At 65.8% G+C, this 13,250-nt stretch overlaps 1 protein-coding gene across 6 annotated transcripts in view; it reads left to right on the top strand.

Moving 5' to 3' along the window:
• The first annotated feature begins 2,195 nt into the window (after positions 1-2,195).
• The window catches only part of DOK7 (docking protein 7), a 41,665-nt gene continuing 30,610 nt past the window's right edge, over positions 2,196-13,250 (top strand). The window contains exons 1-3 of one of the 6 annotated variants that reach the window (XM_055589227.1): positions 2,196-2,435; positions 3,607-3,652; positions 12,498-12,728. In XM_055589227.1, coding sequence (XP_055445202.1) covers positions 2,394-2,435; positions 3,607-3,652; positions 12,498-12,728 — 319 coding nt within the window. In that variant the 5' untranslated portion in view covers positions 2,196-2,393. The other 5 variants (XM_055589230.1, XM_055589229.1, XM_055589228.1 and 2 more) reach the window with 5 other exon arrangements.

Here is a 13,250-nt window from a genome sequence, read left to right as displayed (position 1 = left end):
GTGGTTTCCGGGGAGACTCTCCTCCAGGCCTTCCTGCTGTGTCCTCACACGGCCTTGCCCCGTGCACGTGCTGAGACACAGGCAGAAAGAGAGAGAGAGAGCTTCTCCCTCTACTTAAAAGGCCACAGTCCTATGGGGTCAGGGCCCCACCCTTATGACCTCATTTGACCTTTTTTGCCTCCTTAGCGGTCCCAGCTCCAAACACAGTCACCTTGGGGCTAGGGCCTCAACAGGTGGATTAGTGGGCACATAGGTGGGTCCATAACACCCCGTCTCACCACGTGGTGAATGAGGAGTGTGGGAGATTGCAGGGCTGGGAGGTGGTGGTTATCACTCCCACCCATGCTCCGCTGGCCACAACTCCTTCATGTAGCCCCACCTCCCTGGGGGGAGCTGGGACCTGCAGAGGGGTGACTCAGGGAGTCACTCGGGTGGAGTCAGGCGGAGTGTTGCCACGATCAGCTGGTGCACGTTTTTCTCCAGCCTCACTGAGCACCTGGAGACACAAGACAAGGCGGCCTGTCCCCGGTCCCCGCATTCTCTTGTGTTTGTAAAACTCACTATCATTTTGAAAGACGCTCACACACATCCTCTCATTCAGGTGAGTGCTCAGTCGCATCTGACTCTGCCAGCCAGTGAACTGCAGCCCGCCAGGCTCCCCGTCCCTGGGATTCTCCAGGCAAGAACACTGGAGTGTGTTGCCATTCCCTTCTCCGGGGGATCTTCCCGACCCAGGGATCGGACCCAGGCCTCCTGCACTGCAGGCAGATTCTTGACCGTCCGAGCCAGCAGGTCAGCCCTGTCCTTCAGGAGCTCATCATCATAACGTCAGGCTGGAAGAGGAAACAGGCCAGAGAAGTCGTGCGACGGTTAACGTTCATTGGGCTGTCGAGGGTCAGGTGCAGCATCGGACGGCAGGTCCCGCGGCTGCAGAGCCACTGATGGGGTGACCGTGCCCTGTGGCCACAGGGTCTGGCCGTGGTGGCAGTGTCCTTGGCGGTGACGTCCAGCAGCAGCGCCCGCGGCCGTGTGATCAGCCGGCTCTGACCCGTGATGGTGGTGGGCTTCTTGGAAGGCAGCAGCCGTGGCCCGTGGCTTTGGAGTCTGCCCGGGCAGTGGTGCAGAGCTGCGGTGGCATCGGGTCTCCGGAGCGTGGCTGTGCCCCTGGCCTCCTGCAGGTCCTGCTGATCCCCGCCTGCCCTGGGTTCCACCTGAGGCCTAACGATCTTCCCACAGATTCCTTCCCGCTTCAGTGACCAGAGTCGGCTTCTGCCACTTGCCACCAGCGACTCTGGCTGCCACGGCTGAAGGAACTGTCTGAGTCTGCTTAGGCAGCTATGACAGAAATACTGTAGACTGCGAGGCTGAAACAACAGATGCAGTTCTCAACAGTTGCTGAGGCCGGAAGTCAGAGATCTGGGTGCCAGCCTGGTTGGGGTCTGGGGTGGGGGCCCTCTTCCGGGCGTGCAGATGGCTGCCTCTGGCTGTGTCCTCAGGGTGGGTGGGGAGAAAGATCACGTCTTCTTACGAGGACGCTAATCCAGTCCTGGGGATCCACCCTCACGACCTTATCACCCCCCAAACCCTGCTTCTTTGTACCATCCCCTTGGGGGTTGGCCTTCAACATGAATTTGTGGGGTGGGGACACAAGCATTTGGTCCACAGCAGGAGCTTAGGAATGAGAGGCCAGGATCCCCCCGCCCCAGGTCCAGAGCAAGGCTGGAAGTTGGGCCTGCCTCTCAGTCGCCGGCGTTGGCGGGGGGCGGTGGGCAGCCGTCTGTCCCCACAGCAGCCCGCGTTTTCTGGGGCCCATGTGGGAGCAGGTGCAGCTGCCGGGCGTGGCAGGAGCCTGGGTCGGGGCCAGTGCTGCGGAATGCGGCAGGGCACTGCCCCTCCCCGTGGGGATGAGCATGTGCCAGGCGCCTGGGGTGGCAGATGTGCTGGTGGCCACAGCCCCCCAGCGCCGCCCGGCTCGCTGCTGGCTGTCCTGGGCCAGCGGCTGGGGGGCCTGGGATGAGCGGGCAGCCGCCCTGCAGAGGCGGTGCCCCTGGAGGAGGGGAGAGCGAGGCGCCTCCTGGGCCTGGGGTGACCCTGCTCCGCATCACACCCTGGGCACGCATTCCCAGGACATTCGAACTGAGCTCATTGCCCCCCCCAGGGCCCTGCCTTCTCAGATTCCCAGGGACAACAGGGACAGAGGTGCACAGAGAGGACAGACTTGGTCCTCTCTATGCCCAGCATGGTGGTTGCTGAGCTGGGACCCCAGCCCAGCAGTCTTCCCGCCCACAGGACCCCATGCCCTGCTCACGGCTTAGCCAACAGGGGTCAGTCCTGGAGGTGCCTGTGGTTCTGAGTATTAGATCCTTCTCCGTGAGAGGCAAGACCTGGACGGGATGACGACACGCACCCGCGTTCCTACTCGTGCGGATTTCAGGGTAACAGGACACCGCAGAGCCTTCCTCCCTCCTCCCGGCCAGATCCTCAGCCGCCTCAGGGTGGGACCCCGGCTGGGGCGCACTGCTTCTCTTTGCTTTTCAGAGTGCCGGCCTGTCTTTGCCACTGGCCCCGGGGCCTCGTCGACACTCCTAAAGGCGTGAGTGTTGGAGGTCGTCTCAGAAATGGGGGCTGACATCTGAGATGTGGACTCACCTGGGTTCCCAAAGAACCTGGGCAGCTGAGCAGGGGCTGTGGGTGGAAGGACGGGAAACCCGAGGCTCAGAGCTCCCCCGCTGCAATGGGGGCTCTCTCACGGGCTTTTACAGAGCAGCCTGGAGGGACGGACCTCCCCCCCAGCAGCCAGTGGCAGGGCGTGCAGGCCTGGGACCAGACTGACTTGGGGCACTGGCCCCACTAACCCCCGGCAGCAGTCCACACTGGGGTCCTTGCTGCCAGGGGACAGGAATGACACCCCCCCCATCCTCCTGCCTATGGAGCAGGGGTGGTCTGAGGGGTTGGAAGGGAACAGGGAGCAGGCAGGAGAGCTGGGTTGGGGAGTGAGGCGACGTCCTGGCCAGAGGTCTGTGGTGTCCGGTGACAGCTCAGGGGTGGTGGGAAGGACAGGTGCGCGAGGGTGAGCCAGCTTAGAGGAAGGCACACTTGCAAACCGGGACCCACCCAGGGCGGATGCCTCTTCCGGTGGTCGTTGCCTTTGCTTTCGGAAGCGGGGGCCCCCTCCCCCGCCCACCCCACTGGGGTGAGCAGCGTCGGAGCCCCAGGGTCCGAGCTTCGGCAGCGCGCGGTCCCGGAGGGCAGGGCGCTCAGGTGGCCCCAGGTGCCGCGGGGGGCGCATCGCCCAGGCGGGGCGCGGGTGGGGCAGGACCGACGGGCTGGCACCTCGGCCCCGCCCGCCGCGCGCGCCGCCCCGCCCGCCGCCCCGCCGGCCGGCGCACGGCGCTCGCGGAGCTATTTTGAAAGTGACCCTGGGCTGGGCGGCCCGCGGGGCGGCGGGGAGGGCGCGGCGGGGCGCGGGAACCATGACAGAAGATGACCGAGGCGGCGCTGGTGGAGGGCCAGGTCAAGCTGCGGGACGGCAAGAAGGTCGGGGCCGCGGCGGGCGCGGGGCGGGGCGGGCGCGGGCGGCGGCTCACGCTCTCTCTGTCCCCGCAGTGGAAGACTAGGTGGCTGGTGCTGCGCAAGCCTTCGCCGGTGGCAGGTGAGCGGGCGCGGGGTGCCGGCGCGGGGTCGGGGGCCCCGCGCGCGCGATCGGCCGCCGGCGGCCTCCTGCGTGCGCCCGGCAGGCCCGGAGCGCCGGCCAGCTCGCCCGAAATAGCCGGCAGCGGGCGCCCCGGGGCGAGGGCTGTAACCGGAGAGCTCCCCGGCCTCGGCCTGCAGGGACCCTCTTGGCGCCCCGACTCGGCCCGGAGCCCCGAAGTCATCTCAGACCCCAGATCCCTGGGCCGACCCCGCTTGGCAGGAGGGCTGACAGGACCTCAGAGGGACCTGAGGGGGTTGGGGGAGCCGTGGAGACCTGAGGGCTGAAAGGGCAGGAGCCTGTTCTGGCCCCCTCCCCCATCGCGCCGCAGGGAGCATCCCAGAAAGTCCCGGCCCAGTGGGGACTGAGCTGTGTCACTGGCCCCAAATCCAGATGGGGTGTCCGGGCCAAGTTGACCCCAGGCGCCACCACCACCCCCCCATCTTGCCCAGGTGGAGCTGAGGCTGGACCGCCCAGGTGGGAACAGAGAAAGGGGAAAGCGGCCTCCTCTGGGGATGTGTCCTGGGAACCCCTGCAGGGCCAGCGCGCCCCCTGGGAGGAGGGCACGTGGAGCTGGGCATCTCCAGACTCAGTCCTCAGCGAGCGGCAGCGACCCGGAGGCTCTGAGCCGGGTGGCTGCAGCTGTTCCCGGAGACAGGTGCCCTGGAGCCAGCCCAGGTCCCCGGGGGTCCTTGTGGGCTGCTGGGGGTGTGTGTGCACGCTGCCTCACACGTGCGAGGCTGTCGGTCTTCCGGCATGCCTAGGGGTGTCTGTCAGTTCCCAAGGAGCTCCCCTCCTCTATCCGTTGGCCGAGCCGGCTCTGGGAGCCGCACGGTTGCGGGGCAAGGGCCTACGTTTGGCCTTGGACACACTCCTCCTGCCTGGAACTCAGCATCCCCGCCAAGGGGGCCTGAGCCCCGCACCCCCTTCACTCAGCTCACCGGTCTCGCAGGCCCAGCCCCGTGCCTGGTGCTGGGAGACCCTAGTCCCGGGGAGCTCAAGGAGGCCTGGCAGGGCTAGGGGCCGGGAGACAGTGGAATCCCTGCACCGGCCAGGCTGTGGGTGGCCGAGGTGGGGCGCAGGCGGTGTTGACGGAGGGGGCAGGGGCCCGCTGGGGCCCAGGGCGGGGGCTGCTTGCGGGGAGGCTGATGAGCTAGGGCCTGAGCACAGCCCCGGGCGGGCCTCGTCCCTCTTGCTGGGGCGGATGGTGACGTGCAGCCCCTGGTGGTGGGTGTCATGTCCGTATCCTAGAGAGCTGGGTGAGGGCTGTGCCCTGGCCGGCCCCAGCAGGCACACCTGTACACCGGGCCCTCTGGCAGCGGCTCCTCACCACCGCAGACTTTGAGTCTGTGCGTGGACTATTGGTGGTCGCGCACGTGCAGCCTCGCGGGAGGGGAGCGTGCCACGGGCCTCAGGGGAGGGAAGAGCCGCCTCTCCAGGGCGCTAGGGCGGCGGGGCTGGAGGGGACGTCCCCAGAGAAGAGGGTTAGGCACTCCAGGCAGGACCTTGCCCGGAGACTGGGCGGGAGAGGACTGGGCTGGAGGACGGTCCATGTGGCCCCTTGGGGTTGCTGTCCGTCCTGAGCCCTGCACCCCACGTCCTGGTCCTCAGAGTCTTGGGACCCCCACTGTGGTCCCCCATCCGGTCCGAGGATCTGTCCCCACTCCCCTGTCTCTCCTCCCTGGCCCTTAGCTGATGAGCCGGCCCCTCTCCGGCTCGCTGGGGCCCTGGCTGTGAGGGGTGCAGCTGCCTGGTCCCCCTTATCCTGAAGACTGGCTCCCTCGGTGGACCGGGGGGGGGCAAGCCCTTGCATGTGGGGGTCTCACCGCGGAGACTCCCCAGATCCCGGCTGCAGCAGAGGGGAGCCTGGGGACGGGAGGAGGGGCCACCCTGCCTACTCTTCGTGAAGACCCCAGGGCTCTTGCTTTTAGAAATCGTTTCCCTGCCAGGTGGGCCCAAGGGGAGCAGTAGTGGTTGTTGGAGGCTCTGGGCAGGCGGGGGGCACAGAGGGCCCCTCTCCACTTGGTCCCTTCTCTGCTGTTTGTGCTTTGTTTTAGCCAAGATCACTTACGCTCGTAATAAAGTTTAGGTGATCAGAGGGAGGGGAGCTACTATGGGAAGAGGGGACGGGCTTTACTGAAACTTCAGTGAGAACTGCCCCCGGGGGTCCCCACCTCTGTCCTGGCCCGAGAATTCCTGTCCGGGTCCTTTCCCCGGGCCAGGCCCCCGTGAGAGGAGGGTGGTGTGGCCCTCCCCGGCTGACCCTGGGCAGCCTCTCTCTGCGCCTCCCTGGGTCGAGGCTCAGGATGGTAGGAGTTGGTCTCCCGTGGTTGAGCTCTGGAGGGCGGCCCACCCATGGGCGAGGCGTGCAGAGCCAGGGGCAGCTCCCCGGGCACTGGTTCCGAGGGCCCTGCTGCAGGGACTCCCGTGTGCGCTGCCGGGGCCGCGTTATTCTGCCCAGAAAAGCTGGCAGGAGGGACCCTGAGTCCTGGAGCTGGCAGGGCCTTGTAGACAGCAGGCTAAGACCTGGTGATCCAAGGGCTCTGGCCCTGGATGAGTGGGTGTGGTCTCCTGACCCCTCCCCCAACCCCGTGTGCTCTGCCCTTTGGCCAGCAGGCAGTCCACGCCTCTCCTGTCCTGGGGAGGGCTGGTCCAGTGCTCCCCCTGCCGTCTACGCTCCCTCCTAGTGCTGAGTTCCTGGAGGGCAGGGACCCTGACTCAGCCTCACAGGTGATGCTGGGGCTGGGGCCTGCCAGGGGACACAGGTTGGGAGCCCAGCCGCTCTCAGCAACACCTGGGTCCTGCAGACAAACCCAGGAACGGGGTACTCAGGGCACATGCCCCCTAAGCCTCCATACCACCGGCCTCTGTCCCACCCCATGCAGTGGCAGCCCTGCTGAGGTGGGCACGTTTGAAGACGGGAGGGCTCCCAGGTGGTGACGCCCAGGAGGGTCCTGCCCTGGCCCCACCTTCTGGCCTGGGATCGGCCGTGTCCCCTGGGAATGGGTGTCCTATCTCAGTCCTGGGGTTGGGCTGGCCCCCAAGCACGGGCTGAGGGTGGAGACCAGCCCTCTGGTCCCCGTGGACCCTTGACACGGAGGGCCAGGCTTCCTGCAGCCCCTGGGTCCAACCCGGAGTCGGAGCACCCCAGGTCAGGTCTGGCTGCTGCTCTGACCAATTGCATGATGAGAATGAGTCCTCACTGGGCTTGCAGGGTAGTCCCTGCAGAGGGTGGATGGGCAGCGGGTTTGCAGGGAGCCCAGGGCCCTGACTGCTCCTGCTGCCGCCTGTGTGCTGAGCCCGCGAAGCATCCAGAGCCCCACGAAGCCCCCTGGATCCCCGCGAAGCCCCCTGGAGCCCCACGAAGCCCCCTGGAGCCCCACAAAGCCCCCTGGTGCCCCGCAAAGCCCCCTGGAGCCCCACGAAGCCCCCTGGAGCCCCGCGAAGCCCCCTGGAGCCCTGCGAAGCCCCGTGGCATCCTGCACACACACACATGGTGGGCACTCTCCCCCTGAATAGGATCAGCAGCAGGCCTGGGCCTGTGTGTCAGGAGGCCGGTGGGTCAGGTGGCCTGGGGCCCCGGCAGGCAGGTCTGGTCAGCAGCCCCCAGCCCCAGCCCTCGGGCGGCCCCTGGGGCTGTTGCCCAGCGGCTCTGCGGAAGGCACAGCCCAAGGTCACCATGACCGACGAGCACTGAGCCCCACAGCGCTGCTCCGGCCGTGTCCCCGTGGGTGGGCGTCCGCCTTGTCTCCCTTGCCGGTTCCGTCCTCCCTGCCGGCCCCCCACCCCCACGAGGCCCAGAGGCCCGCGGCTTCCCAGCCGCCCTCCCAGGCGCTCAGCCCCGGGCCGTAAATGCCTCCGGGTGCCCATGACTCTCGTGGTTATTTTTACATCTTCAGGCGCCGTGTCCAGCTGCCTGCGTGCAGGCCGCCTGGCGTCCCTTGGGCCTCTTGGGCTCATGTGTCTGTGACAGAAACCCCACCCCGCCTTGCCGCCCCCTCCTCTCCCCAGGTCCCCCCCGCCCCCATCCAGAATCATCCTCTTCTTTCCTTTCCCTCAGCCCTGCCTCTGCCCACCAAGCGGTCCCGTGAGCTGGCCGGCCTCTGGCAGGGGGAAGGCCCTGCCCGCTGTCACTGTGGTTACTGCAGAGCCTGGGCCCCCTTTCCTCTGCCCAGCCTAGCCAGCAGCTCCCCTGGCCGGGACAGCTTTGCTGTTGCGCTGTGCCCACTCTCCGCACGCAGCCAGCCTGGGCCCTGTTTGATGACGGCTCTCAGGCTCCCGTGAGCTGGGATGAGGCCCCAGCCTGGCTCAGCAGGCCTACCTGGCTGGACCCCACCTACATCTCAGATGGCTCTTCCCCAGCCGCATGCTGGCCTCTGGGCTTCTGCACTGGCTGTTCCCTCTGGCACGATGCTGTTCCCTGTGTGCTGCCGGGCTGCTGCCTTTCGCCCCTTGGGAGCCTGTGTCCCGTCTGGGAGGCCCATGAACAGGTGCTGTGATCAGGTGCCCGCTCCGGGCCCCTGAAGAGCACGTCCTCAGGGTTTGCTTCTTTGTCCACCTTTTCCACGTTCTGACCAGCTCCCCTCTTGGGTTTCGGCTGCACAGAAGCTGGGCCGTGTCCCCAGGTCCCTGGGCCTCCCATGAGCAGAGTGAACTGGACTTAGTGCTGCAGGGGAGGCTGCCAGGCGGGGGGACGGAAAAGGAGGTGGGGTGGGCTCCGAGGGGCCCCAGCGGGTGTCTTTCAGCGGCCCTTTCAGTGAGCGGGGCCGCTGGGCCTTTGCCTTTTCTACACCAGGAACCTGCCCCCTGCCCCTGGCTCGGCTCAGTGCAGGTGGGTGTAGGTGGCCAGGATGGGTGTGCGTGGTCCACAGGCAGACCCTCCCCAGGGTTTGGCGGTGATGGGACGGTGTCTGGCTCCCGGCCGACGTCCCTGCTGGCTGGCCTGTGGCTGAGGGCCTCTGCGTGCCCAGCCAAGGCTGTGTTAGTGCCTCGACTCTGCGGAGCTCTCATTTGAAAGTAGAGGCTCTATGAGCTGAGTGGGGGTGTCTCTGGTCACAGGCGTGGGGCTTTGACCAGTCAGACGGTCCCCACCGCAGTGCCCATGCAGAGTGTGTGTGTGTGTGTGTGTGCATGTGTGCGTGCAAGCGAGCAGGTGTGTGTGTGTGAGCATGCAGGCATGTGTGACCGGGTGTGTGTGTGTGTCTGTGTGTGGACCACCTCGTTTCATCTTCCCACTTTGGTGGCGGCCCCTCTCTGCCTCCCTTCAGCACGACCACCCCGATCCACTCCACCCCCTGCCCGAGCTGCCCCTTCCAGGCCGCCCTCCAGGCCCCGCGGGAGGCTTCAGCTCCCACCCCTGGGGTCCCAGCGGCTCCAGGCCCGGTGGCCGCCTGGCTAAGGCTGGCTGCTGTGAGCGGGGTCCTTGGGCCCACGGGGCCTGGCATGGAGATGAAGCAGGCGCCCCAGGCGCAGGGTGGGAAGGCTGGTGGCGCTCCCTCACTGGTGACCGGGAGACCTTGCTGAGGGACCAGCCTCACTCATGGGGCCTCGTGTGAGGGGTGCAGCCCTGGGTGCTCGCGGTGGGGGGCCCCGGTCGGGCTGAGCAGCTGGTGCAGGCCCCTGTGTCCTCCATGCGGTGTGTCCCAGGCCAGTGGGCTGCTGCCCCTGGAGGCTCGGGCGCTCGCCCAGGTGCAGAGCAGCTCTGAGACCCGCATTGTCTCAGGTCCCAGACCTGAGAATTCCCATTTCCCTGGTGCCTGTTCCTTCCACAGCTTTTCACTAAGCAGCACTCTCTATAGGATGGGTTTTAAAGATAGGACCCCTTTATGGCTGGAGCAATGGGAGGGGAGGGGCAGGGCAGCTGCCGGCCCGGGGCCCCTCCCGGCCCCACGCTTGCCGCCCCTCTCCTGAGCCGCGTCCTGCCCCAGCTTGTGGGAGACCACGGCAGGGTCCGGAGGTGACTCCTCCGGCCGCCGCCGTCACTGGGCTGTGACTGCGGGCAGCTTCCACTGGGCAGAAGGTGGGGCTCGGCACACAGCCGTGTCCGCTCCCCCGCCGCCGTTCACATTCATATTGAAAAATGAGACCAGTGACCGGCCTGATGTCTCAGCTTCCTGGGGCTGCGGTAACAAAGTATCGCAAACCCAGGGGCTCAAGACAAGAGAGATGTGCTCTCTCCCCGTCCTGGAGCCTGGAAACCCACACTCAAGGTGTCGGCAGGGCCACGTGCTTCGCGAAGGTTCTGGGGAGCGCTCTCCCGCCTGCTCGGGCTCCTGCACTCATGGGCATGTTGCTCTGTGACTTGTCTTCTCATGGCCTCTCCTCTGTGTGTCCGTATCTCCCCTCCTGTCTCTTATGAGGACACTCATCTTTAGATTTGGGGCCCCCTTGGACAATCCATCGAGATCTTTAACCTGACCACATCTGCACAGACCCTTTCTCCAAACGAGGGCATGTCTGCAGGTTCTGGGAGTCAGGACGTGGACACGTTTTTTTGAGGGGTTCCCCATTTACCCTGCCACAGACAGGTGAGGGCACGAGTCTATTCTCAAATCTCTGTAAGGAGTATGCTGTGAGCTGATTTCAGACAGAGCCAGGATCCGGGAAGACTGGGTAGGCCGGGGGAAAAGGGTCTTGGGGACAGATGTTGGCTCTGCCACGCAGAGGTTTGGCTGTGAGCCAAACCAGCCTTGCAAGGGCAGGCGTCCTCCTCCTGTGATAGCGGGAGGCATCAGGGAGCCGTGGGGCAGCCCAGGGGCCCTTGTGGCAAGCTGGACTCCAGACCACAAATTGGCAAATCCAGGGCCTGAGCCAAATCCGCCCGTCTCTTGCTTCTGTGATGAAGTTTTGTCATAACGCAGCCATACACATGTGTGTGGTCTCTGGCTGCTTTTGCAGTTAAGAAGCTGTGACAGGGACTTCCTGGGTAGTTGAGTGGCTAAGACTCCACGCTCCCAATGCAGGAGGTGCGGGTTCGATCCCTGATAGGGAAACTAGCTCCCACAGGCCGCAATGAAAGATCCTGCAGATCCTGCCTGCCGCTGCGAAGACCAAACCCCCCAGGGCTGCAGCTAAGACCCGGCACAGCCAAATAAATAAATAGTGAACAGAAAAAACTGTGACAGAGGCTGCGTGGCCCACACAGTGGAATATAGTTACTGTCTGACTCTTCACAGGAAAGTTTACAGACCCTGCTCTTGGCTACATCATAGGGAGCATAGCTCCTAGAAACAAAGGAAGTGACAGTCTTGCCCTGCCTTTGCTGGTCAGGCCACGACCGAAGCAAACAGTCGTTCCTGGGATAGGAGGGCCTCACCCTCATTGGTGCTGGGTGACCAGACTGTCACAGTAGAAGAGCACCGCCTTCGCGAGCTTGTCTCCCAGGGTGGGGGGCGGGCAGACGGGAGACGGGACGGCCAGCCGCACGGCGACACCCACGGGAGAGGCCGGTCTTCCCGGGGGGAGGAGCGGCAGGAGGAACTTGGCGTGTCTGGGGAGCAGCCTGGTGTGGGTGACAGGGCCGTGCGCACGCTGGGCTCCCGCCCGTGGCCAGCCGGGCGCCTGCACGGCCGGCTCCTGCCCGTGGCCGCCCCGGTGTCCACGCGCTTCTTTGCTGGGAGTCTCTCTGCGTTCATGGCCTCCCAAGGCTTTCTCCTCTGGAGCCTCTGGTGACACTTGGGGGGCATTTCCATAACAACACGTGCCCTTTGTGACTAATTTCTCTCTGGGCCGGGCCACGCGTTTCCAAGGGAGCTATGTTCTGGAGAGAACATGCCCGAACCCTCGGGTGGCAGGTGGGTTTCCATGGGCTCTGGGGTTCTGTGTATTCCCCTGGGGTGGGCAGGTGGATTTCCGTGGGCTCTGGGGTTCTGTGTATTCCCCTGAGAATGAAAACATCCTTGCTTTTTTTTTTTTTTTCCTGACATAAGCATTTCAAACGCTAGGGACAGGGTCTCAGATAGGAAGCGGAGCCCCATCACAGGCTTTGGAGATTTGTTAATAGGAGCTTGTCGGAGCCAGCCCGTCCCGCAGGCTGGTGTCCAGCCTACCTGTGGCTGCATCCCCACCTGACCGCAGCGGTGTATGCGTCCAGGACACGCCGTCCGACCTCTGTCTTCACAGGGCAGGGGTTGACGGCGGGCAGGCAGGAGGCGCCACCCTTGCTCTCCGTCTGCTGGCCAAGCTGAGTGTGGAGTCAGGCTCTGGGGTCCGGGTGTCCCTTGGGTCTGCAGGGAGGCGTCTCCAGTGTTGGGTGGGGCGGGGAAGTGCTCCATCCCGAGAGGTCCTCCAGTGCCCACCCCCAGCCCTCTCCTGCCCCGACGAGGGGGCTGGTTCACTGAGCTTGGGGCCACCTCGCACCCCAGGGTCTCGGTGTTCGCATCAGGCCTGGCACCCTCACCCTCAGCAGAAACTGGGTGTGACCGGGCGGGGTGTGCCTGCACTCAGGAGGGACACGGAGGCCCCGACCCAGGGCGGCTCGCCAGGGCCACACAGGTGGCTCAGTGCCATGTTTGTGTTTGGAGCGGCGTCCCCCCAGGGCCGGGGCAGGGTGCAGGCCCCAGCTGGAGGCCCCAGGCCGGGTGGGTGGGTCCTCGCCAGGGAGTGTCCCGAACCCACTTCTGCCTGTGTGGCCCGTGGCCGTGTGGGTGGGGGTACCTTTTGCACACGAGGGGCTGGAGGCTCAGGGTGCCCGGGGCTTGCTGGGGGCCGGCCGTGCCTGGAGCCTGGGTCTCTGGGGTGCGGCGGGGGTGGTGCCGGGCACTCAGGGTGGTGGCCGCACTGACCCCCACCCCCACGCCCCCCGCAGACTGCCTGCTGATGCTGGCCTACAAGGACAAGTCGGAGCGCGCCAAGGGGCTTCGGGAGCGTAGCAGCCTGACGCTGGAGGACATCTGCGGGCTGGAGCCCGGCCTGCCCTACGAGGGCCTGGCCCACACGCTGGCCATCGTCTGTCTGTCTCAGGCCGTCATGCTGGGCTTCGACAGCCGCGAGGCCATGTGCGCCTGGGACGCCCGGATCCGCTACGCGCTGGGCGAGGGTGAGAGCGGCCAGAGCCCACGGGGACGGTCTCTTCCTGCCCTCAGGGGTCCCCGGGGGTCTCACCGCTGGGCTGCAGAGGGCAGGTCACGACTCCCAGTGCCTGCTGAGCGCTCTCTGGTCGGCCGTGATTGGGGCGATGGTGGGTTCACAGGGGAGATGCCTCTTGAGCTCCCGAATTTGGCCACATACATATGACCTGCGGGCCTTTAGCCCAAGCGGGTGACTGCCTGACCCTGGAGCCTTGGGGAGGAGGAGCCAGCCCCCCTGAGCCCCACAAGGGGGTGCGGGGTACAGGATGGGGTGCTCTAGGGAGAAGGACAAGCCCCAGCCCCCCCCACATGCCCACCCGGCTGGTCAAGCAGAGGCGGGCCAGCCCCCAGCTGTGTCGTCAGAACCCACGGCATCTTTTATCCGCACAGCTAGCTCACAGTGCTGCGTCGGCTTCGGGCAGGCGGCGGAGTGGCTCAGTTGTGCGTGTGTGTGTGTGTGTGGGCACATGCGTGTGTGTGGGCACATGTGT

The sequence above is a fragment of the Bubalus kerabau genome, chromosome 7 (genome assembly GCF_029407905.1).
Source record: "Bubalus kerabau isolate K-KA32 ecotype Philippines breed swamp buffalo chromosome 7, PCC_UOA_SB_1v2, whole genome shotgun sequence".
Taxonomy (NCBI): domain Eukaryota; kingdom Metazoa; phylum Chordata; class Mammalia; order Artiodactyla; family Bovidae; genus Bubalus; species Bubalus kerabau.
The sequence above is the reverse complement of the archived record's forward strand: the minus strand, read 5'-3'. Positions and strand labels throughout refer to the sequence as shown.